At 42.1% G+C, this 23089-nt stretch overlaps 1 protein-coding gene across 1 annotated transcript in view; it reads right to left on the reverse strand.

Moving 5' to 3' along the window:
* Positions 1–8811: 8811 nt before the first annotated feature.
* Positions 8812–23089, reverse strand: part of LOC109900235 (gamma-aminobutyric acid receptor subunit rho-1-like) — a 34472-nt gene continuing 20194 nt past the window's right edge. Inside the window, exons 4-10 of the mRNA XM_020495926.2 lie at positions 18811–18878; positions 18387–18610; positions 11291–11373; positions 11014–11154; positions 10466–10618; positions 10091–10287; positions 8812–9958 (exon numbers count right to left, since the gene is read on the reverse strand). Of these exons, the coding sequence (XP_020351515.1) occupies positions 9665–9958; positions 10091–10287; positions 10466–10618; positions 11014–11154; positions 11291–11373; positions 18387–18610; positions 18811–18878 (1160 nt within the window). The 3' untranslated portion in view covers positions 8812–9664. The remainder of the gene's footprint in view (positions 9959–10090; positions 10288–10465; positions 10619–11013; positions 11155–11290; positions 11374–18386; positions 18611–18810; positions 18879–23089) is intronic.

Here is a 23089-nt window from a genome sequence, read left to right on the forward strand (position 1 = left end):
AGCTGTCATCAAGGCAAAGCATGGCTACTTTGAAGAATCTCAAATATAAAATATATTTTGATTTAACACTTTCGTTACTACATGGTTCCATGTGTTATTTCATAGTTTTGATATCTTCACTATTCTAGAATGTAGAAAATAGTAAAAATAAAGAAAAACCCTTGAATGAGTTGGTGTTCTAAAACTTTTGACCTGTAGTGTATATACAATTGAAGTCGAAGTTTACATACATTAAAACTCGTTTTTCAACCACTCTACAAATGTCTTGTTAACAAACTAGTTTTGGCAAGTCGGTTAGGACATCTACTTTGTGCATGACACAAGTAATTTTTCCAACAATTGTTTACAGATTATTTCACTTATAATTCACTATCACAATTCTAGTAGTTCAAACGTTTACACACACTAAGTTGACTGCCTTTAAACAGCTTGGAAAATTCCAGAAAATGTCATTGCTTTAGAAGCTTCTGATAGGCTAATTTACATCATTTGAGTAAATTGGAGTTGTACCTGTGGATTTCAAGGATGACCTTCAAACTCAGTGCCGCTTTGCTTGACATCGTGGGAAAATCAAAAGAAATCAACCAAGACCTCAGAAAAAAAAATAGACTTCCACAAGTCTGGTTCATCCTTGGGAGCAATTTCCAAACGCCTGAAGGTACCGCGTTCATCTGTACTAACAATAGTATACAAGTATAAACACCATGGGACCACGCAGCCGTCATACCGCTCAGGAAGGAGACGCGTTCTGTCTCCTAGAGATGAACGTACTAAGGTATGAAAAGTGCAAATCAATCCCAGAACAACAGCAAAGGACCTTGTGAAGATGCTTGAGGAAACAGGTACAAATGTATCTATATCCACAGAAAAACGAGTCCTATATCGACATAACCTGAAAGGCCGCTCAGCAAGGAAGAAGCCACTGCTCCAAAACCTCCATAAAAAAGTCGGACTATGGTTTGGAACTGCACATGGGGACAAAGATCATACTTTTTGGAGAAATGTCCTCTGGTCTAATGAAACAAAATAGAACTCTTTGGCCATAATGACCATTGTTATGTTTGGAGGGAAAAGGGGGGCTTACAAGCCGAAGAATACCATCCCAACCGTGAAGCATGGGGGTGGCAGCATCATGTTGTGGGGATGCTTTGCTGCAGGAGGGACTGGTGAAATTCACAAAATAGATGGCATGAGGAAGAAAAATTGTGGATATATTGAAGCAACATCTCGAGACATCAATCAGGAAGTTAAAGCTTGGTCTCAAATGGGTCTTCCAAATGGACAATGACCCCAAGCATACTTACAAAGTTGTTGCAAAAGGGCTTAAGGACAACAAAGTCAAGGTATTGGAGTGGCCATCACAAATCCCTGACCTCAATCCTATAGAAAATGTGTGGGCAGAACTGAAAAGGCGTGTGCGAGCAAGGAGGCCTACAAACCTGACTCAGTTACACCAGCTCTGTCAGGAGGAATGGGCCAATATTCCCCCAACTTATTGTGGGAAGCTTGTGGAAGGCTACCTGAAACGTTTGACCCAAGTTAAACAATTTAAAGGCAATGCTACCAAATACTAATTGAGTGTATGTAAACGTCTGACCCACTGGGAATGTGATGAAAGAAATTCAAGCTGAAATAAATAATTCTCTCTACTATTATTCTGACATTTCACATTCTTAAAATAAAGTGCTGATCCTAACTGACCTAAGGCAGGGAATTTTTACTTGGATTAAATGTCAGGAATTGTGAAAAACTGAGTTTAAATTTATTTGGCTATGGTGTATGTAAACTTCCAACTGTATAATGTAGATGTAAACGTATGATATTATTCCAGTTTAAAAATAAATATAGCCTAATATTTTTTTTAACAACAATAACCATAACAAAACAAGAAATAATACAAACAACTGTATCTCATGAAAGAGAAAAGAAATATAAATATGTTTTTAAAGCTGATCTTGTTTTAAGAACAACAAAAAAGGTACATCCATGGATAGGCCTCAGAGGGCATAGGCACACCCACTTGGCAGCCAGGTCCAGCCAATCAGAATGAGTTTGTCCCCACAAAAGGCCTTTATTACAGGCAGAAATACTCCTCAGCCTTCCCACTATCCCGCAGGTGAAGAAGCCGGATGTGGAGGTCCAGGGCTAGTGTGGTTACACGTGGTCTGCGGTTATGGCGCCAGTTGGATGTACTGCCAAATTCTCCAAAACAACGTTCGAGGTGGCTTATGGTAGAAAAATTAACATTCCATTCTCTGGTAACAGCCCTGTTGAACTCTGTACTGGGGGCCCTAGCTGCATGCAGAGTGCTATTTCAGGCTGCAGTCACTGCCAGGCAGTCAGGCCAGTTACAACATTTAAGATACAGCTGATGTTCCCCTGGCCTACTCTCAGAATAAACCAACAGCATAACTCTAAAGGCCAACGTCTGGTTTCATTTCCAGTGAAAAGCATGATTTGTGCTGACCAACAATAGTAAACTTGTGTACAAATACATGCATTGATAGTCACACACTCTAAATATATTCCCAATAATTGATGGGTAAACACCAACATTTTGGCACTTATTATTTTCCAGTTCCAGTGTCGTAGTAAGGTACCATGGTAAGGCCTCTCATGCTGCAGCCTACCCCTGGAAGGAGTCAACGCGTTGGACGCTGCTAAGCTCGCCTACAGTAACCTCTTTGTGCAGAGACAGCAACTAAAGCCAGACTGGAGAATCCACGGTGAAGGACAGCCCACCGAGCCCAGTTAACATTAACACGTACAGTACCAGGGTTTTTCTTTATTTTTACTATGTTCTACATTGTAGAATAATAGTGAAGACATCAAAACTATGAAATAACACATATGGAATCATGTAGTAACCAAAAACGTGTTGAACAAATCAAAATATACACTGCTCAAAAAAATAAAGGGAACACTTAAACAACACAATGTAACTCCAAGTCAATCACACCTCTGTGAAATCAAACTGTCCACTTAGGAAGCAACACTGATTGACAATAAATTTCACATGCTGTTGTGCAAATGGAATAGACAACAGGTGGAAATTATAGGCAATTAGCAAGACACCCCCAATAAAGGAGTTCTTCTGGAGGTGATAACCACAGACCACTTCTCAGTTCCTATGCTTCCTGGCTGATGTTTTGGTCACTTTTGAATGCTGGCGGTGCTTTCACTCTAGTGGTAGCATGAGACGGAGTCTACAACCCACACAAGTGGCTCAGGTAGTGCAGCTCATCCAGGATGGCACATCAATGCGAGCTGTGGCAAGAAGGTGTGCTGTGTCTGTCAGCGTAGTGTCCAGAGCATGGAGGCGCTACCAGGAGACAGGCCAGTACACCAGCAGCAGGACCGCTACCTCCGCCTTTGTGCAAGGAAGAGCAGGAGGAGCACTGCCAGAGCCCTGCAAAATGACCTCCAGCAGGCCACAAATGTGCATGTGTCTGCTCAAATGGTCAGAAACAGACTCCATGAGGGTGGTATAAGGGCCCGACGTCCACAGGTGGGGGTTGTGCTTACAGCCCAACACCGTGCAGGACGTTTGGCATTTGCCAGAGAACACCAAGATTGGAAAATTCGCCACTGGCGCCCTGTGCTCTTCACAGATGAAAGCAGGTTCACACTGAGCACATGTGACAGTCTGGAGACGCCGTGGAGAACGTTCTGCTGCCTGCAACATCCTCCAGCATGACCGGTTTGGCGGTGGGTCAGTCATGGTGTGGGGTGGAATTTCTTTGGGGGGCCGCACAGCCCTCCATGTGCTCGCCAGAGGTAGCCTGACTGCCATTAGGTACCGAGATGAGATCCTCAGATCCCTTGTGAGACCATATGCTGGTGCGGTTGGCCCTGGGTTCCTCCTAATGCAAGACAATGCTAGACATCATGTGGCTGGAGTGTGTCAGCAGTTCCTGCAAGAGGAAGGCATTGATGTTATGGACTGGCCCGCCCGTTCCCCAGACCTGAATCCAATTGAGCACATCTGAGACATCATGTCTCGCTCCATCCACCAACGCCACATTGCACCACAGACTGTCCAGGAGTTGGCGGGTGCTTTAGTCCAGGTCTGGGAGGAGGTCCCTCAGGAGACCATCCGCCACCTCATCAGGAGCATGCCCAGGCATTGTAGGGAGGTCATGCAGGCACGTGGAGGCCACACACACTACTGAGCCTCATTTTGACTTGTTTTAAGGACATTACATCAAAGTTGGATCAGCCTGTAGTGTGGTTTCCCACTTTAATTTTGAGAATGACTCCAAATCCAGACCTCCATGGGTTGATAAATTTGATTTCCATTGATAATTGTGTGATTTTGTTGTCAGCACATTCAACTATGTAAAGAAAAAAGTATTTAATAAGAATATTTCATTCAGATCTAGGATGTTATTTTAGTGTTCCCTTTATTTTATTGAGCAATGTATTTTATATTTGAGATTCTTCAAAGTAGCCACCCTTTGCCTTGACAGTTTTGCACACTATTTTTCAAGGTTACACTGTAGTTTGCAAGGAATGCCTTTTACAACGTACTGCAGAATCTCACCCTGCAGGGGTTGTATGAGGTAAACGGCAAGACTTTGGGGACCGAATTCGCTACAAATGAAGAGGTTCTCAAAGTCTCCTGCATTCCTCCTTGTGCTTTCCACAGGCCCTCTTGTGGTCATCAGAAGAACTAAGAAGCAACATTCTTGTTATGCAATGAACTTTAATGCTGTAACGTAGAACTAAATAACTTTGATATTTATCTCCACTTGTTCCACAGACTTTGGCAATATGTATTTTATTGTACCTGGAATCCACCCATACTTTTACATTGGCTCAGATGCTCTAAACCACACAGAGGAATACACTGTAGCTGCTGGTACGTCTTCATTATACACCTGAAACAAATGAGAAATATATGTTGTTGTTAAAGGAAACATGTAGTCTACTCCATGACATGCAAATATGATTTTTTTCCCCCCCTCCAGTTAAGTTCAGTAAATCCTTTGAGAAATTTTAGTGCAGCATAAAAAGAGACAACATAAAACCATAACGTAGTATTCAATCATTTTTCACAAAGGCTTATTGTGTGTGTCTCTGAATCTGAAGGCCGGCATCCCGGAGTTGCCTTTTCACTATTATTTAATGAAGCTGCCAGTTGAGGACAAGGGAGCCGTCTGTTTCTCAAACTAGACACTCGAATGTACATGTCCTCTTGCTCAGTTGTACACTGGGGCCTCCCACTCCTCTTTCTATTCTGGTTAGAGACAGTTTGCGCTGTTCTGTGAAGGGAGTATTATACAGCGTTGTATGAGATCTTCAGTTTCTTGGCAATTTCTCGCATGGAATAGCATTCATTTCTCAGAACAAGAATAGACTGACGAGTTCCAAAATAAAGTTAATTGTTTCTGGCCATTTTGAGCCTGTTATCGAACCCACAAATGCTGATGCTCCAGATACCTAACTCGTCAGTTTTATTGCTTCTTTAATCAGCACTACCGTTTTCAGCTGTGCTAACAAAATTGCAAAAGGGTTTTCTAATGATCAATTAGCCTTTTAAAATGATAAACTTGGATTAGCTAACACAACGTGCCATTGGAACACAGGAGTGATGGTTGCTGATAATGGGCCTCTGTATGCCTATGTAGATATTCCATTAAAAATCATCCGTTTCCAGCTACAATAGTCATTTACAACATTAACAATGTCTACACTGTATTTCTGATCAATTTGATGTTATTCTAATGGACAAAAAATGTTCTTTACTTTAAAAAACAAGTACATTTCTAAGTGACCCCAAACTTTTCTACGGTAGTGTACCTTTTCAGGCTTTGGTTGAAATGAGGCTTAATTGCAAACAGATGTCATAGCAATGTTGAATTAGATAAGCCTACATGTATTGGAAAGGAAGGTTTATATATTCTCCATTCAGGGAATTTAATAATAAATCTGATAAAAGTCTACTGATGCTCATAATCTGGGGGGTTTTCTTCAGTCTATTCATCCATTACATTTCATTGCATGTGAATGAAACAGTCATTATCATATCTGGACGGAAGCCTATTAATTAAATGTAAGAACAATGTACAGAATTCGTGAAGAGCAAATAGAAGAAAACATTTTAATCAATTACTTATTGTTTCAGAAACTGAGTTACAAAATCATCATGTCAATAGCCCATTTACCTGTCACACATGTTGAATCAAACACTAAAATAGATGGGAAGGGTGGTCAGAAACTGGAAGTAATGCAGGAGATAATGTAAGAAGAACAAATATTTTTCATCAGTTGACAGATTTATGCTAAAATACTGTACAAGTACTGTTATTAAGTAGTTATTCAATACATATTCAAGCATACCCAGAGAAGGGGGGACACAATAAAAATAGGTGTAATGGTCCATTTGAAACCACAATACACAAAATGATTCCGACATTGTAGCACAGTTTGAAATAACCATTTGGACACCATTTGTTTTGATGTACATTACATTACATTTCACATTTGCCAAGACATGCAATTCTGGATGCTACTGTATATCTGATATCATAAAAACTGCACAAAAATTTACTTATTGGTACAGAAAGTATTTGGTATAGCTTTGTTCCCTAACTTAATCAACCTGAAGGACCTATACACTGTGTCACATTCTGACCTTAGTTCTTTTGTTATGTCTTTGTTTTAGTATGGTCAGGGCGTGAGTTTGGTGGGTTGTCTATGTTTATTTTTCTATGAGTTGGTATTTCTGGGTTTGGCCTGGTATGGTTCTCAATCAGAGGCAGCTGTCAATCGTTGTCCCTGATTGAGAACCATACTTAGGCAGCCTGTTTTCACCCTTGATTTGTGGGTGATTATTTTCTGTTGAGTGTTTGTATTCTTTACCAGACAGAACTGTTTCGGTTTCGTTCGTTCACTTTGTTGTTTTTGTTGTGTTCAATTTCTTTATTAAAAATATGGACACTTACCATGCTACGCATTGGTCCTCACCTTCTTCCACCAACAACGACCGTTACATACGGGCTCACAAAAGTACAATTATTGCTGCTTTCGAGTGACCTTTAACATAATGCTCACACATGCTCACTGTAATATACTGTATCTACTTGGATTGTTATTTTATGAATTCTTGTTTGGATTATTTTTCTTATTTGTGTATTTTATTGTATCTGCGAGACATCATTCTGCACTATTGGAGCTAGTAACATAAGCATTTCACTGCACCTGCCATAGCACCTGCAAATCTGTGTACGCAACCAATAAATTTTGATTTGATAATGACTAACATAATGGATAGCTCTGCATGAAACTGGATGACGATGATCAAATGTAATGTTAAGATTTTTAGGGAATGCGTTATTCTACTGTAGTGTGACTTTTGCATTAGTTCTCATAGGCTTTGAAAAAATGTATCTTCCAACAATCCAATATAGCATCTTAAACTCAGCAAAAAAAGAAACATCCCTTTTCCAGGACCCTGTCTTTCAAAGATAATTTGTAAAAATCCAAATAACTTTACAGATCTTCATTGTAAAGGGTCTAAACACTGCTTGTTCAATGAACCATAAACAATTAATGAACATGCACCTGTGGAACGGTCGTTAAGACACTAACAGCTTACAGACGGTAGGCAATTAAGGTCACAGTTATGAAAACATAGGAAACTAAAAAGAGGCCTTTCTACTGACTCTGAAAAACACCAAAAGAAAGATGCCCAGGGTCCCTGCTCATCTGCATGAACGTGCCTCAGGCATGCTACAAGGAGGCATGAGGACTGCAGATGTGGCCAGGGAAATAAATTGCAATGTCCATACTGTGAGATGCCTAAGACAGCCCTACAGGGAGACAGGACAGACAGCTGATCGTCCTCACAGTGGCAGACCACGTGTAACAACACCTGCACAGGATCGGTACATCCGAACATCACACCTGCGGGATAGGTACAGGATGGCAACAACAACTGCCCGATGTACACCAGGAACGCACAATCCATCCATCAGTGCTCAGACTGTCCGCAATAGGCTGAGAGAGGCTGGACTGAGGGCTTGTAGGCCTGTTGTAAGGCAGGTCCTCACCAGACATCACCGGCAACAACGTCTCCTATGGGCACAAACCCACCGTCGCTGAACCAGACAGGACTGGCAAAAAGTGCTCTTCACTGACGAGTCGCGGTTTTGTCTCACCAGGGGTGATGGTCGGATTCACGTTTATTGTCAAAGGAATGAGCGTTACACCGAGGCCTGTACTCTGGAGCGGGATCGATTTCAAGGAGGAGTGTCCGTCATGGTCTGGGGCGGTGTGCCACAGCATCATCGGACTGAGCTTGTTATTGCAGGCAATCTCAACGCTGTGCGTTACAGGGAAGACATCCTCCTCCCTCATGTGGTATCCTTCCTGCAGGCTCTTCCTGACATGGCTCTCCAGCATGACAATGCCACTAGCCATACTGCTCGTTCTGTGCGTGATTTCCTGCAAGACAGGAATGTCAGTGTTCTGCCATGGCCAGCGAAGAGCCCGGATCTCAATCCCATTGAGCACGTCTGGGATCTGTTGAATCGGAGGGTGAGGGCTAGGGCCATTCCCCCCAGAAATGTCCAGGATCTTGCAGGTGCCTTGGTGGAAGAGTGAGGCAACATCTCACAGTAAGAACTGACAAATCTGGTGCAGTCCATGTGGAGGAGATGCACTGCAGTACTTAATGCAGCTGGTGGCCACACACAGATACTGACTTACTTTTGATTTTGACCCCCCCTGTCACGCCCTGGCCATAGAGAGGTTTTTATTCTCTATTTTGGTTAGGCCAGGGTGTGACTAGGGTGGGCATTCTATGTTCTTTTTTCTATGTTTTTGTATTTCTCTGTTTTTGGCTGGGTATGGTTCTCAATCAGGGACAGCTGTCTGTCGTTGTCTCTGATTGAGAACTATACTTAGGTAGCTCTTGCCCACATGGGTTTTGTGGGTAGTTGCTTTCTGTTTTGCACCTGACGGAGCTGTTTCAGTTGTTCTTTTTGTTACTTTATATTTAGTGTTCAGTTCTATTTAATAAATGACGAACACGAACCACTCTGCGCTTTGGTCCTCACCTTCTTTCACCAACGGCCGTTACACCCCCTTTGTTCACGGACACATTATTTCATTTCTGTTAGTCACATGTCTGTGGAACTTGTTCAGTTTATGTCTCAGTTGTTGAATCTTATGTTCATACAAATATTTACACATGTTTAGTTTGCTGAAAATAACAGTGAGAGGAAGTTTCTTTTTTTGCTGAGTTTATATTGGCAATGTCAACTCAACTAAATGACAGTTTTGCAATTCTCAATGTGGATAAAAACTCAATGAAGTTAAGCTACGGATACAAGCCAGCCCATTACTTATTAATCATTACATGAACTCATTACTTCCCCGGACATATAAAACACCAACATATAGGTGTTCAAAATGACAACTGCTGTGTTTGAGTCTGTGTGCTGTGCATGGCATGCCCTCTATATATCAGGTACAGAAATCCAGGTACCATGGTTTAGCATTTTGCATCATCACATCGTCAGAGTTGTGGTTCCTTTCCAGGTGCATACACCCTGGGTATTTTCGTAGAAAAATAATATAATTAATATAACTCATTAGAATGAATATAATTCATTCTAGTTCTGTGGGTATGTCTACCTCCATCCCATTATGTGCAGTGTTAGAGGTAGCAGGACCAGTAGATGATGTTGAACAGAATATAGGACCCAGGGAAGATGACCCGGGAATACTTGTCTATGGCGTGGGTGTCGATCCACATGCTGCTGTAAGCGCTGGAGCCCACGTGTCCTGTGATCTGGTCGTTCTCCTCAAAGTCCAGGTGGACCATCATCCTTTGCTGCATTGCAGCGCCGTTCTCCATTGACTCACCGCCATAGTTCCCAGTGTTGTTGACATTATCCTCGCTGTAGCTACCCATCATGCCTGGGTGGGTCATGCCACAGGTGCAGGGCAGCTGCAGACAGACACTGGATTAGATACCGAGCTACAGTACCCACATTTGAAATCGAAAACTCCTTCCCAGAGCATCTTTTACAGGCTGAGGAACAGACTATTTGGATCCATGGAATGTTATAATGGCACTTACCCTTTCTCGTAGCTTTCTTTCCTTCCGTTCTTGCACCGTAGACAGGTAGTTCACTGCAGCGTACTCTATCACCGATAAGAACACAAACACAAAACTGACCCAGAGGTAAATGTCCACAGCTTTGATGTAGGAAACCCTGGGCATGGAGGCGTTGACTCCAGTGATGATGGTGGACATGGTGAGCACCGTGGTGATACCTGGAGCACAGTACAACACACAACGTCTGATCAGAAAGGTTAAAACTTAGGGACACAGCAGGATATTCTACTGAAGGTAGAATATTAGAGGCTTTGTAATAATGAAACATGAGTACAGTCAAAGACAGAATCATAATAAGCTTCGAACAAGATCCTGAACTACTAAGGGCTAACTCACCCAGAGGAACCCTGGCCGGTACGGCCCGGCGGTCGATCCAAAAGGACACCCAGGACAACATGACCATCAGAGTGGCAGGGAAGTAGGTCTGCAGCAGGAAGAAGAAGATGTGGCGTCGCAGGGTGAAGTTGATGTACAGACGGTTGTACCAGCCTGGAGAGAAGAGGATCAGATTATTACATATGTTTAGTTATATCCACTACCATTCAAAAGTTTGGGTCACTTAGAAATTTCCATGTTTTTGAAAGAAAAGCAAATTTTTGTCCTTTAAAATAACATCAAATTGATCAGAAACACAGTGTAGACATTGTTAATGTAGTAAATGACTATTGTAGCTGGAAACGGCTGATTGTTTATGGAATATCTACATAGGCGTACAGAGGCCCATTATCAGCAACCATCACTCCTGTGTTCCAATGGCACGTTGTGTTAGCTAATCCAAGTTTATAGTGTACATTGCACTGCCTGCATTACATTAGCATTACAGAAACACAACCTTGATAAATCACAGTGAACAGCATGTGTTGTGTCAGTCTTCAGTGCCGTACCTGTGCTGCTGTAGAAGGATTTTTTGCTGGTGGTATGGAACTCCTGGATGAGGAACTGGGAGAGGGAGATCCTTTCGTCAGTACTCAGGGAATTGTTCCCTTTCTTCCAGTAGAGCATCAGGTCGTCATCCGTGTACGCATCTGATAAGAAAGAGACATGCTGTTCAGTGTTCACCACTTGAAACAAGTCTATGAATAGGTACATTTTATTATGATTTGAATGTGACAGAAGAGAAAGAGTCAAAAGGGAAGTGACATAATTAGAGCAGAGACTCACAGCTCTCGATCTCCAGGGAGCAGGTCTGTGTGTCCAGAGGGAAGCGACTCAGGTCCATACTGCACATGGATGTCACCGTCACCCTGCATGAGAACAACAACACAGACAGTTGAGTATACCCAGATCTGTTTGTGCTTTTGCCAACTCCATTGCAGTCATTGTCATTCATTGTCATGCCAAACATTGGCAAGGAGATGACATTATAGCACAAACAGACTGGTACTCAGGCTAAGCTGAGTAGTCTATTGGTCAAGCAATACACAGAGCGAGTGGCGACCCGTCATTCAGGGCCCCATCTGTTTTAAGCCCCACCTGCATGTTATTTTTCCATTAATACGCAGTTTGCAAACAATGTAAAAAAATTATTTTAAAAATGTTAATAAAGCCGCATATAAACATGGTCTCTTATTTGCATTCCTGAGTAAGGCACCTCCAAAATGCAGGTGTTTCAGCCAGTGCCTTCTGTGGTGGTGGGGCAGGTGGGGAAATACGGAGCGTATGGGTTGGTTATGTTCTCTAGTTGCGCCATGATTGGCTCAGTGTTCTGTCACTCATTGGGACTCTACGTTGCCGCAAAATCTATGGGTAGAGCTCGAAAATTCAAGCCCCTTGGGTGCTGCCATAGATTTACATTAGAAGTGCCCATCCAAGGCTCAAGGTAATTGGCCAGAGATAAAATTACGTCAAATCAGGTTATATCTACCGTAGCTTTGATTGGACTGATCCTGTCAACATCATACTTTCAAAATCTTAGCTAGCAAGCTAGCAGTCATCATGAATCATGTCGACAATCTACTGGCAAATCCTTTTCATTCCTTCTCATATGAACAGAAATTATGAAGAGAAATGATAGATAAAACGTATCAGTGCTCATTGGCCATTACACAACAAGTTTGAAATCACGAATTCAACAATGAGTGGTTTGGAAGGAATCAGTGGCTAACTGCAAGCGTTGCAAAGGAATCACTAGCCTGCTATTCAGTGGAGTGGGTGTTGGGTCTAAGTCTGGGTTAAGGTCTCTTTTCCAAGCTTACAATTATAAGCGTTCAACACAATGGGCCATAAAAGGTTGAATACAATCCAGTGTGACTTCTGCCACATTCAAAACAACTGGAAACTCAGAACTGGTAAATCTCAGACTTCCGTGAGTTCAAGACAACTGGGAACTCTGGAAAAAGAACACTCTCCGACTGGGAAAATACATTTTGAACGGTCATCCAACTCGGAATTCCAAGTCGGGAACTCTGGCCTCTTTCTAGAGCTATGACCTGTATGTCTTGTAAGTTGCTGCATAAATTATGTAATATGCCAGGGAGATATGTATACTGTAGCTAAGAAAGTAATACTAAATGTATGTTGTGTATGTTGTGTAGTAAGCTGTTTGTAGCCCATGTGCCTCACTATAATAATTTGGTCCCTTTCCCCCCTCATGTTTCACAGAAATGTAATCAAATATTGTAAGAGCTTTCATTGTCTGCTTATCTGCCCCCTTTATTTATCCTACAGTTCTGACTTGGTATACAGGGAGAATACTATAATAACAGCCCATGTTCTGAAATCTGTCTCTGTACATTTCAAAAGTGCTGAACACATATTTATTTTGACAGGCAAAGCTTCAATACAGGGCTAAGATTGAGTCATACTACACAGGCTCCGATGCTCGTCGGATGTGGCAGGGCTTGCAAACTATTACAGACTACAAAGGCCGCGAGCTGCCCAGTGACACGAGCCTACCAGACGAGCTAAATCACTTCTATGCTCGCTTCGAGGCAAGCAACACTGAGGCATGCATGAGAGCATCAGCTGTTCTGGACGACTGTGTGATCATGCTCTCCGTAGCTGATGTGAGTAAGACCTTTAAACAGGTCAACATACACAAGGCTGCGGGGCCAGATGGATTACCAGGACGTGTGCTCCGGGCATGTGCTGACCAACTGGCAGGTGTCTTCACTGACATTTTCAACATGTCCCTGATTGAGTCTGTAATACCAACATGCTTCAAGCAGACCACCATAGTCCCTGTGCCCAAGAACACAAAGGCAACCTGCCTAAATGACTACAGACCTGTAGCACTCACGTCCGTAGCCATGAAGTGCTTTGAAAGGTTGGTAATGGCTCACATCAACACCATTATCCCGGAAACCCTAGACCCACTCCAATTTGAATACCGCCCAAACATATCCACAGATGATGCAATCTCTATTGCACTCCACACGGCCCTTTCCCACCTGGACAAAAGGAACACCTATGTGAGAATGCTGTTCATTGACTACAGCTCAGCGTTCAACACTATAGTACCCTCAAAGCTCATCACCAAGCTAAGAAACCTGGGACTAACACCTCCCTCTGCAACTGGATCCTGGACTTCCTGACAGGCCGCCCCCAGGTGGTGAGGGTAGGTAGCAACACATCTGCCACGCTGATCCTCAACACTGGAGCTCCCCAGGGGTGCGTGCTCAATCCCCTCCTGTACTCCCTGTTCACCCACGACTGCATGGCCAGGCACGACTCCAACACCATCATTAAGTTTGCTGAAGACACAACAGTGGTAGGCCTGATCACCGACAATGACGAGACAACCTATAGGGAGGAGGTCAGAGACCTGGCTGGGTGGTGCCAGAATAACAACCTATCCCTCAACGTAACCAAGACTAAGGAGATGATTGTGGACTACAGGAAAAGGAGCACCGAGCACGTCCCCATTCTCATCGACGGGGCTGTAGTGGAGCAGGTTGAGAGCTTCAAATTCCTTGGTGTCCACAACAACAAACTAGATTGGTCCAAACAGACCAAGACAGTCATGAAGAGGGCACGACAAAGCCTATTCCCCCTCAGGAAACTAAAAAGATTTGGCATGGGTTCTGAGATCCTCAAAAGAGAGCATCGGTTGCATCACTGCCTGGTACGGCAATTGCTCGGCCTCCGACCGCAAGGCACTTCAGAGGGTAGTGCGTACGGTCCAGTACATCACTGGGGCCAAGCTGCCTGCCATCCAGGACCTCTACACCAGGCGGTGTCAGAGGAAGGCCCTAAAAATTGTCAAAGACCCCAGCCACCCCAGTCATAGACTGTTCTCTCTACTACCGCATGGCAAGCGGTACCGGAGTGCTAAGTCTAGGACAAAAAAGCTTCTCAACAGTTTTTACCCCCAAGCCATAAGACTCCTGAACAGGAAAGCAAATGGCTACCCGGACTATTTGCATTGTGTGCCCCCAACCCCTCTTTTACGCTGCTGCTACTCTCTGTTAATCTTATATTCGTAGTCACTTTAACTATACATTCATGTACATACTACCTAAATTGGCCCGACCAACCAGTGCTCCCGCACATTGGCTAACCGGGCTATCTGCATTGTGTCCCACCACCCGCCAACCCCTCTTTTTACGCTTCTGCTACTCTCTGTTCATCATATATGCATAGTCACTTTAACGATACCTACATGTACATACTACCTCAATAAGCCTGACTAACAGGTGTCTGTATATAGCCTTGCTACTCTTTTTTCAAATGTCTTTTAACTGTTGTTTTATTTCTTTACTTACCTACCTACACACACACACACACACACACACACTTTTTTTCCGCGTACCATTGGTTGGAGCCTGTAAGTAAGCATTTCACTGTAAGGTCAACACCTGTTGTATTCGGCGCACGTGACAAATAAACTTTGATTTGATCTGTCCTAACTTGCTCATAATGTCTTAATCGGAATTAAGGATGGCCTCTTATCCGCTCGTTGTCCCGTTATGCCAAAGTTTGTACATCTCAATTGTCAGTAGAAACCACATTTGCTTAAGCAAGTCAGCCATATCAGCTATGTTTTTAAAAAAGGCAGTAAATGAATCAACTGTTTCGCTGCTTCAACATTCTTTGGGAGAGTTTGCCCCAGAAGGATTTACATGCTAAAATCGCCACTGCACAGAGTAATGCAGTATAATACAATAATGACAAAGAGAAATCAGTTGGGGATGTGGGTGAATATGTTTTGTGTATATTATTAACTGGGTGGTTCGAGCCGTGAATGCTGATTGGCTGACAGCTGTGGTATATCAGACCGTATACCACGGGTATGACAAAACATTTATTTTTACTGCTCTAATTATTTTGGTAACCAGTTCATAGGGGTTTGGGGCTCCTCAGGGGTTTGGGGCTCCTCAGGGGTTTGTGGTATATTGCCAATATACCACGGCTAAGGCTGTATCCAGGCACTCCACTGTATCCAGGCACTCCACTCCATTGTGTTGTGCATAAGAACAGCCCTTAGCCATGGTATTTGGCCATATACAGTGCCTTGCGAAAGTATTCGGCCCCCTTGAACTTTGCGACCTTTTGCCACATTTCAGGCTTCATACATAAAGATATAAAACTGTATTTTTTTGTGAAGAATCAACAACAAGTGGGACACAATCATGAAGTGGAACGACATTTATTGGATATTTCTAACTTTTTTAACAAATCAAAAACTGAAAAATTGGGCGTGCAAAATTATTCAGCCCCTTTACTTTCAGTGCAGCAAACTCTCTCCAGAAGTTCAGTGAGGATCTCTGAATGATCCAATGTTGACCTAAATGACTAATGATGATAAATACAATCCACATGTGTGTAATCAAGTCTCCGTATAAATGCACCTGCACTGTGATAGTCTCAGAGGTCCGTTAAAAGCGCAGAGAGCATCATGAAGAACAAGGAACACACCAGGCAGGTCCGAGATACTGTTGTGAAGAAGTTTAAAGCCGGATTTGGATACAAAAAGATTTCCCAAGCTTTAAACATCCCAAGGAGCACTGTGCAAGCGATAATATTGAAATGGAAGGAGTATCAGACCACTGCAAATCTACCAAGACCTGGCCGTCCCTCTAAACTTTCAGCTCATACAAGGGGAAGACTGACCAGAGATGCAGCCAAGAGGCCCATGATCACTCTGGATGAACTGCAGAGATCTACAGCTGAGGTGGGAGACTCTGTCCATAGGACAACAATCAGTCGTATATTGCACAAATCTGGCCTTTATGGAAGAGTGGCAAGAAGAAAGCCATTTCTTAAAGATGTCCATAAAAAGTGTCATTTAAAGTTTGCCACAAGCCACCTGGGAGACACACCAAACATGTGGAAGAAGGTGCTCTGGTCAGATGAAACCAAAATTTAACTTTTTGGCAACAATGCAAAACGTTATGTTTGGCATAAAAGCAACACAGCTCATCACCCTGAACACACCATCCCCACTGGTGTGTTCACCATCAAACATGGTGGTGGCAGCATCATGGTTTGGGCCTGCTTTTCTTCAGCAGGGACAGGGAAGATGGTTAAAATTGATGGGAAGATGGATGGAGCCAAATACAGGACCATTCTGGAAGAAAACCTGATGGAGTCTGCAAAAGACCTGAGACTGGGACGGAGATTTGTCTTTCAACAAGACAATGATCCAAAACATAAAGCAAAATCTACAATGGAATGGTTAAAAAATAAACATATCCAGGTGTTAGAATGGCCAAGTCAAAGTCCAGACCTGAATCCAATCGAGAATCTGTGGAAAGAACTGAAAACTGCTGTTCACAAATGCTCTCCACTTGTTGTTGATTCTTCACAAAAAAATACAGTTTTATATCTTTATGTTTGAAGCCTGAAATGTGGCAAAAGGTCACAAGGTTCAAGGGGGCCGAATACTTTCACAAGGCACTGTACCACACCCCTTTGGGCCTTATTGTTTCACTATATTTCAGACAGATACACACAGAGTCAGGGGGATGAGTAAATTCAGGGATAAATAGATAAAAATAGCCAAGATAATCCAGCACAGTGTAGAAGAGACCCGTCGCTTCACTGGATCCTCTGGGAGGAAGATCCACATACAGTAAACAGTTGGTTACTCTCCAAATCTGCTTCCTTCTGGAACATAAATCTCTGGTTCCAGCCCTCCGAGAGATTAACCCTACTGATGAGCCTGCATGGTATCTATAGTAGAACACACACCACCCTGTCACTCCACAAGTCCAATACATATGTAAGAACAGAGAAATTATATAATACACCTCAAGGTTGGTATTTACAGATGGCCTATGTGTATACCAGGGCATAGTTCAAAGTCGCAAGACCAGAGTCTGTCTTGATGGCAATTTACACCATTATCTTAGCATGACCGCTGACACCACCAGTGATGAAAGTGTTCATGACGCTACTTACTATCAGTGCCCACAGGTGTCAATAAGACTGTATGCAGTGTGTTCTGACTGCCAGCAGAGGGACCTACTGACACAGACATCTTGATACTGGCTCTTGCTGCCAAGGCTCTCAAATGGACCAACTGTGGATTACAAATCTCTTGGCTCCAGCATTCTGATTACTCACCAAAATGACAAACTCAATCTCTGTCTGCAGATTTACTATACTTTACTGACAGTTTCTCATCACATCCATCATGTTGTCATGAAATACAAACTGCACGTCTTGGTTAAGGGATATAAATAGGCACTTGGCCAGGACCCTGATCCATAACAGCATCACAGCATTTTTAAATTTTCAAATTGCTAATGGGTAAAAACAAAGCATGAAAGTGTTGAATTTAGCCTGTGTCAGCTGGCAGCTCTGTGATTTGCGTAATGAAATCACTTTTTGAGGATAAATTGTCAGTTGGCAAAGACTAGTGTTTACAAACAGCACAAGCTTCTCTTCAGTTGATTCCATTCCAGAAAGTGATCAGACCTAGCTAGCTCATTTCACTCATCATTTGTAGGCTTTGTCTGGACTTATTTTACATAACAAGTTACTGTACCTACTAGAGTTCACAAGGGAGTTTTGTGGCACACAAAATAATCTAAGCCTCCTGATGCCTAGCTTTGATGGTGGATGAAGTGAGTTCTCCCCTTACTATGTAAAGAGCTTTGAGTACCTCAGCAGGGAGAAAGGCTCTATATACTGTAAATCCAATCCATTATTAATATTAACACACATTTTCCAGTCTCAGGCAAGGTTACTTATCGTGCAAGTGTGGTTCACCAAACCCTTTCTATTATACCAGTATGCTTCAAACTGATTGCCAGTGTCAACCATGTAGCAAAGAACAAAACCAATGTTCGACTCTGACCAGGTCAATTGGTACCTTAAGCTGTAGAGCACCTTGCCATCAGGGTAGACTCTCAGCATGACATTATCTGTGGTGGTGTCGTGTGTGAAAGACTTCTTGGAGTGGACAAAGAACAGGTCAGGCACCCAGATCTTCTTGACCAGGCGCCCGTCGAAGGTCATGCTCTTATTGGTGGTGCTGTGGAAAGAAAGGCGCTCATCTTTCCAGTAGTGCCTAATATACAGGGTCATGGTGAAGTCCTGAAACACAGAGCATGACAATGCTGCAATTTCAACAGAGCGATCACATATTAATAATCACAATGAATGGGATACACTATAAATGTCTTCTCCTCTTCTTTCCAATTCATCTAATTAAAGTATGGTTTATCTATGCATCTATGAAGGACAGCTTTATTTTGGTTTACATCACAGCTTACAGAAAGTATAGAAACACTTACCATGTCAACTTCTGAAATTGTGTCCAGACTTTCTACCTGAACATCAACTCCAACTTCAACAGTGTGTCCTGCAAAGATACACAACTCAAATCCTAGCTTAATTAAAACAATAAACATAATGCATAAGTAAACAAAACCATTCAGATATGTTAATGGTAATGTAACTTGTTTCCATAAATAGCTTAAGTTGTTAATGGTTGGGGTAGATAAGTGTATAGTTCATTTGTTTATTTAAGTCAGTTAAGCACCCAAGCTAACTGGCTAACATTGGCTAGCTTGCTAGCTACTTTACAGACACAGAGAAGTTCAGAAAACAGGTCACTCTGACCATTTAACTTGCCCTAGCAGAGCTGGTAAGACTTTTCATGTTATTAAGAGGGTTAGTGATTGTAACTGTGTTACAATTGACAATTGAATTACGTTTTTAAACCATGTTTACTGGCACCAGTCATAACAACAGGCACGACATGTCGTTTGTATATGTATCAATTATTCGTCACTCTGGCACTCTCAAACCAGAGTGCTCTGAACTCAGAGTAGATTGCCAGAGTGAATTTACGAACACACCCTATTAACAGACAATACACACTTATTCTCCCATGCCCTTATCACAGTCAACACACACATATGACATTTTATAGTAAAAATATAATGGAATATAACAGAATGAAATTGAAAGGATATTTCTTCCCAGACTGCAAAACGTGTGGAACCATGGTCATTTAAAAAAGGTGATATTTTGGAACAGGCCCCTTGCGCACATTTTTTGATAGTTCAATTGGCATGGGTAGATTCTTTATTTTTATTTTTCATTGTTTTACAAAATTCTTAGTAGATCTAATCTCTCAATGTTCATCTCAAAGTGCACCAGATTGACACATTTAGCTGTTAAAATTCTAATGTTCTTCTTCTGGGGAAGGATGCCCCCAAACCTCCCTACCAGGGTTCCCCTCTGGCTTTAGGCTAAGCCCCCAATGTCGTCAAATCCTAGAAACGTCCCTGGGTAGGGATCACAAATCAACACAGAGAAAAACAGAAAAGTCAATAGCTTGCTAAGATTCTCTCTCCATTGTTGTAACAATGTAATAAAAGCTGTCTCGATTACGTAGCTGTATTTAGGGGACATTTTTATCTAGACAATTCTATTTAAAACAATGAGTTTTTGCTCCATTAGTCCCTTCCACCAGTTCCCTGAAAAAAAAACACAATTAGGCCACAGTGTTCCAAAAAACCAACTCAGCCGTGCCAGACACAAACATATCTGGAGGCTCTCCAATATTTAGTGGTTGAATTTTATAATCCTTCCTGGGTTGAAATGTCATATTGCAGACAGCTGAAAGAGCTCATCTCCCTTAAAGGGATTTAAAAAGGAACCACTCATTTTGTTTGTGTATCCCATGAGGTAGCAATACAACATTTATTCATATCTCTTACATATACAGTACCAGCCATTCAAGGGTTTCTCTTTTATTTTTACTATTTTCTTCATTGTAGAATAATAGTGAAGACATCACAACTATGAAATAACATATGGAATCATGTATTAACCAAAGAAGTGTTAAACAAATCAAAATATATTTAGATTTGAGATTCTTCAAAGTAGCCACCCGTTGCCTTGATGACAGCTTTGCACACTCTTGGCATTCTCTCAACCAGCTTCATGAGAGTTGCTTTTCCAACAGTCTGGAAGGAGATCCCACATACTGTATGCTGAGCACTTGTTGGCTGCTTTTCCTTCACTCTGTGGTCCAACTCATCCCAAACCCCCTGAGTTGTGTTGAGATCGAGTGATTGTGGACGCCAGGTAATCTGATGCAGCACTCCATCACTCTCCTTGGTCAAATAGCCCTTACACAGCCTGGAGGTGTGTTTTGGGTCACTGTCCTGTTGAAAAACAAATGACAGTCCCACTAAGCGCAAACCAGATGGTATGGCGTATCGCTGCAGAATGCTGTGGTAGCCATGCTGGTTAAGTGTGCCTTGAATTCTAAATAAATCACACAGTGTCACCAGCAAAGCACTGCCACACCATCATACCTCCTCCTCCATGCTTCACGGTGGGAACCACACATGCGGAGATCATCCGTTCACCTTCTCTGCATCTCACAAAGACAAGGAGGTTGGAACCAAAAATCTCAAATTTGGACTCATCATAAAAAAGGACAGATTTCCACCAGTCTAATGTCCATTGCCCAAGCAACTCTTCTTATTATTGGTGTCCTTTAGTAGTTGTTTCTTTGCAACAATTCGACCATGAAGGCTTGATTCACCCAGTCTCCTCTGAACAGTTGATGTTGAGATGTTTCTGTTACTTGAACTTTGTGAAACATTTATTTGGGCTGTAATCTGAGGTGCAGTTAAGTCTAATGAACTTATCCTCGGCAGCAGAGGTAACTCTGCATCTTCCTTTCCTGTGGCGGTCCTCACAAGAGCCAGTTTCATCATAGCGCTTTGATGTTTTTTGCGACTGCACTTGAAGAAACTTTAAAAGTTCTTTACATGGACTGTTTTTGACATAATAGGGACTTGGTCTTTTACCAAATAGGGCTATCTTCTGTATACCACCCCACCCTTGTCACAACACAACTGATTGTCTCAAACGCATTAAGAAGGAAAGAAATTCCACAAATGAACTTGTAACAAGGCACACCTGTTAATTGAAATGCATTCCAGGTGACTACCTCATGAAGCTGGTTGAGAGAATGGCAAGAGTGTGCAAAGCTGTCAAGGCAAAGGGTGGCTAGTTTGAAGAATCTCAAATATATTTTTATTTGTTTATCACTTTTTTGGTTACTACATGATTCCATTTGTGTTATTTCATAGTTTTTATGTCTTCACTATTATTCTACAATGTAGAAAATAGTACAAATAAAGAGAAACCCTGGAATGAGTAGGTGTCCAAACCTTTGACTGGTACGTATAACCCAAATCAAATCAACCTTTATTGGTTGCGTACACAGTTTAGCAGGTGTTATTGTTGTGCAGCAAAATGCTTATGTTGCTTGCTCCTATCAATGCACTCAAATGCCAAACAGATCAAATGTAAATATATATATTATTTTAAAGACATCAAGAACGGCAAGAAGAATCCAATTAACAACTCAAACAGCAGCATAGCAGAATCAAAATGCAATCTATACAAATTTACACAAGCTAGACTAACAATGACATGTACAGTTGAAGTCAGAAGTTTACATACACTTAGGTTGGAGTCATTAAAACTCATTTTTCAAACACTCTACAAATTTCTTGTTAACAAACTATAGTTTTGGCAAGTCGAAAAGGACATCTAAGTAATTTTTCCAACAATTGTTTACAGACAGACTATTTCAATTATAATTCACTGTATCACAATTCCAGTGGGTCAGAAGTTAACATACACTAAGTTGACTGCCTTTAAACAGCTTGGAAAATTCCAGAAAAAAATGTCATGGCTTTAGAAGCTTCTGATAGGCTAATTGACATCATTTGAGTCAATTGGAGGTGTACCTATGGATGTATTTCAAGGCCTACCTTAAAACTCAGTGCCTCTTTGCTTGACATCATGGGAAAACCAAAAGAAATCAGCCAAGACCTGGTTCATCCTTGGAAGCAATTTCCAAATGCCTGAAGGTACCACGTTCATCTGTACAAACAATTGTATATTGTATAAACACCATTGGACCACGTAGCCGTCATACCGCTCATGAAGGAGACGCGTTCTGTCTCCTAGAGATGAACATACTTTGGTGCGAAATGTTGTGGGGGTGCTTTGCTGCAGGAGGGAAATTATGTGGAAAATTATGTGGAAAAATTAAAGAAACATCTCAAGACATCAGCCAGGAAGTTAAAGCTTGGTTGCAAATGGGTCTTCCAAATGGACAATGACCCCAAGCATACTTCCAAAGTTGTGGCAAAATGGCATAAGGACAACAAAGTCAAGGTATTGGAGTGGCCATCAAAAAGCCCTGACCTCAATCCTATAGAACATTTGTGGGCTGAACTGAAAAAGTGTGTGTGAGCATGGAGGCCTACAAACCTGACTCAGTTACAGCAGCTCTGTCAGGAGGAATGGGCCAAAATGGGAAGCTTGTGGAAGGCTACCCGTAACGTTTGACCCAAGTTGTTACGGCTCTCGTAGGTGGTAGGAAGAGTAGACCAAAGTGCAGCGTGGAAAGTGTTCATGATTATTTTATTTTTTTTAAACACTCAAACAAAATAACAAAAGCGAAAACGAAAGCGCACAGTTCTGTCAGGCTAAGACACTAAACAGAAAACAAGATTCCAGGTCAGGTCAGGG

This window comes from Oncorhynchus kisutch, linkage group LG12 (genome assembly GCF_002021735.2).
Source record: "Oncorhynchus kisutch isolate 150728-3 linkage group LG12, Okis_V2, whole genome shotgun sequence".
Taxonomy (NCBI): domain Eukaryota; kingdom Metazoa; phylum Chordata; class Actinopteri; order Salmoniformes; family Salmonidae; genus Oncorhynchus; species Oncorhynchus kisutch.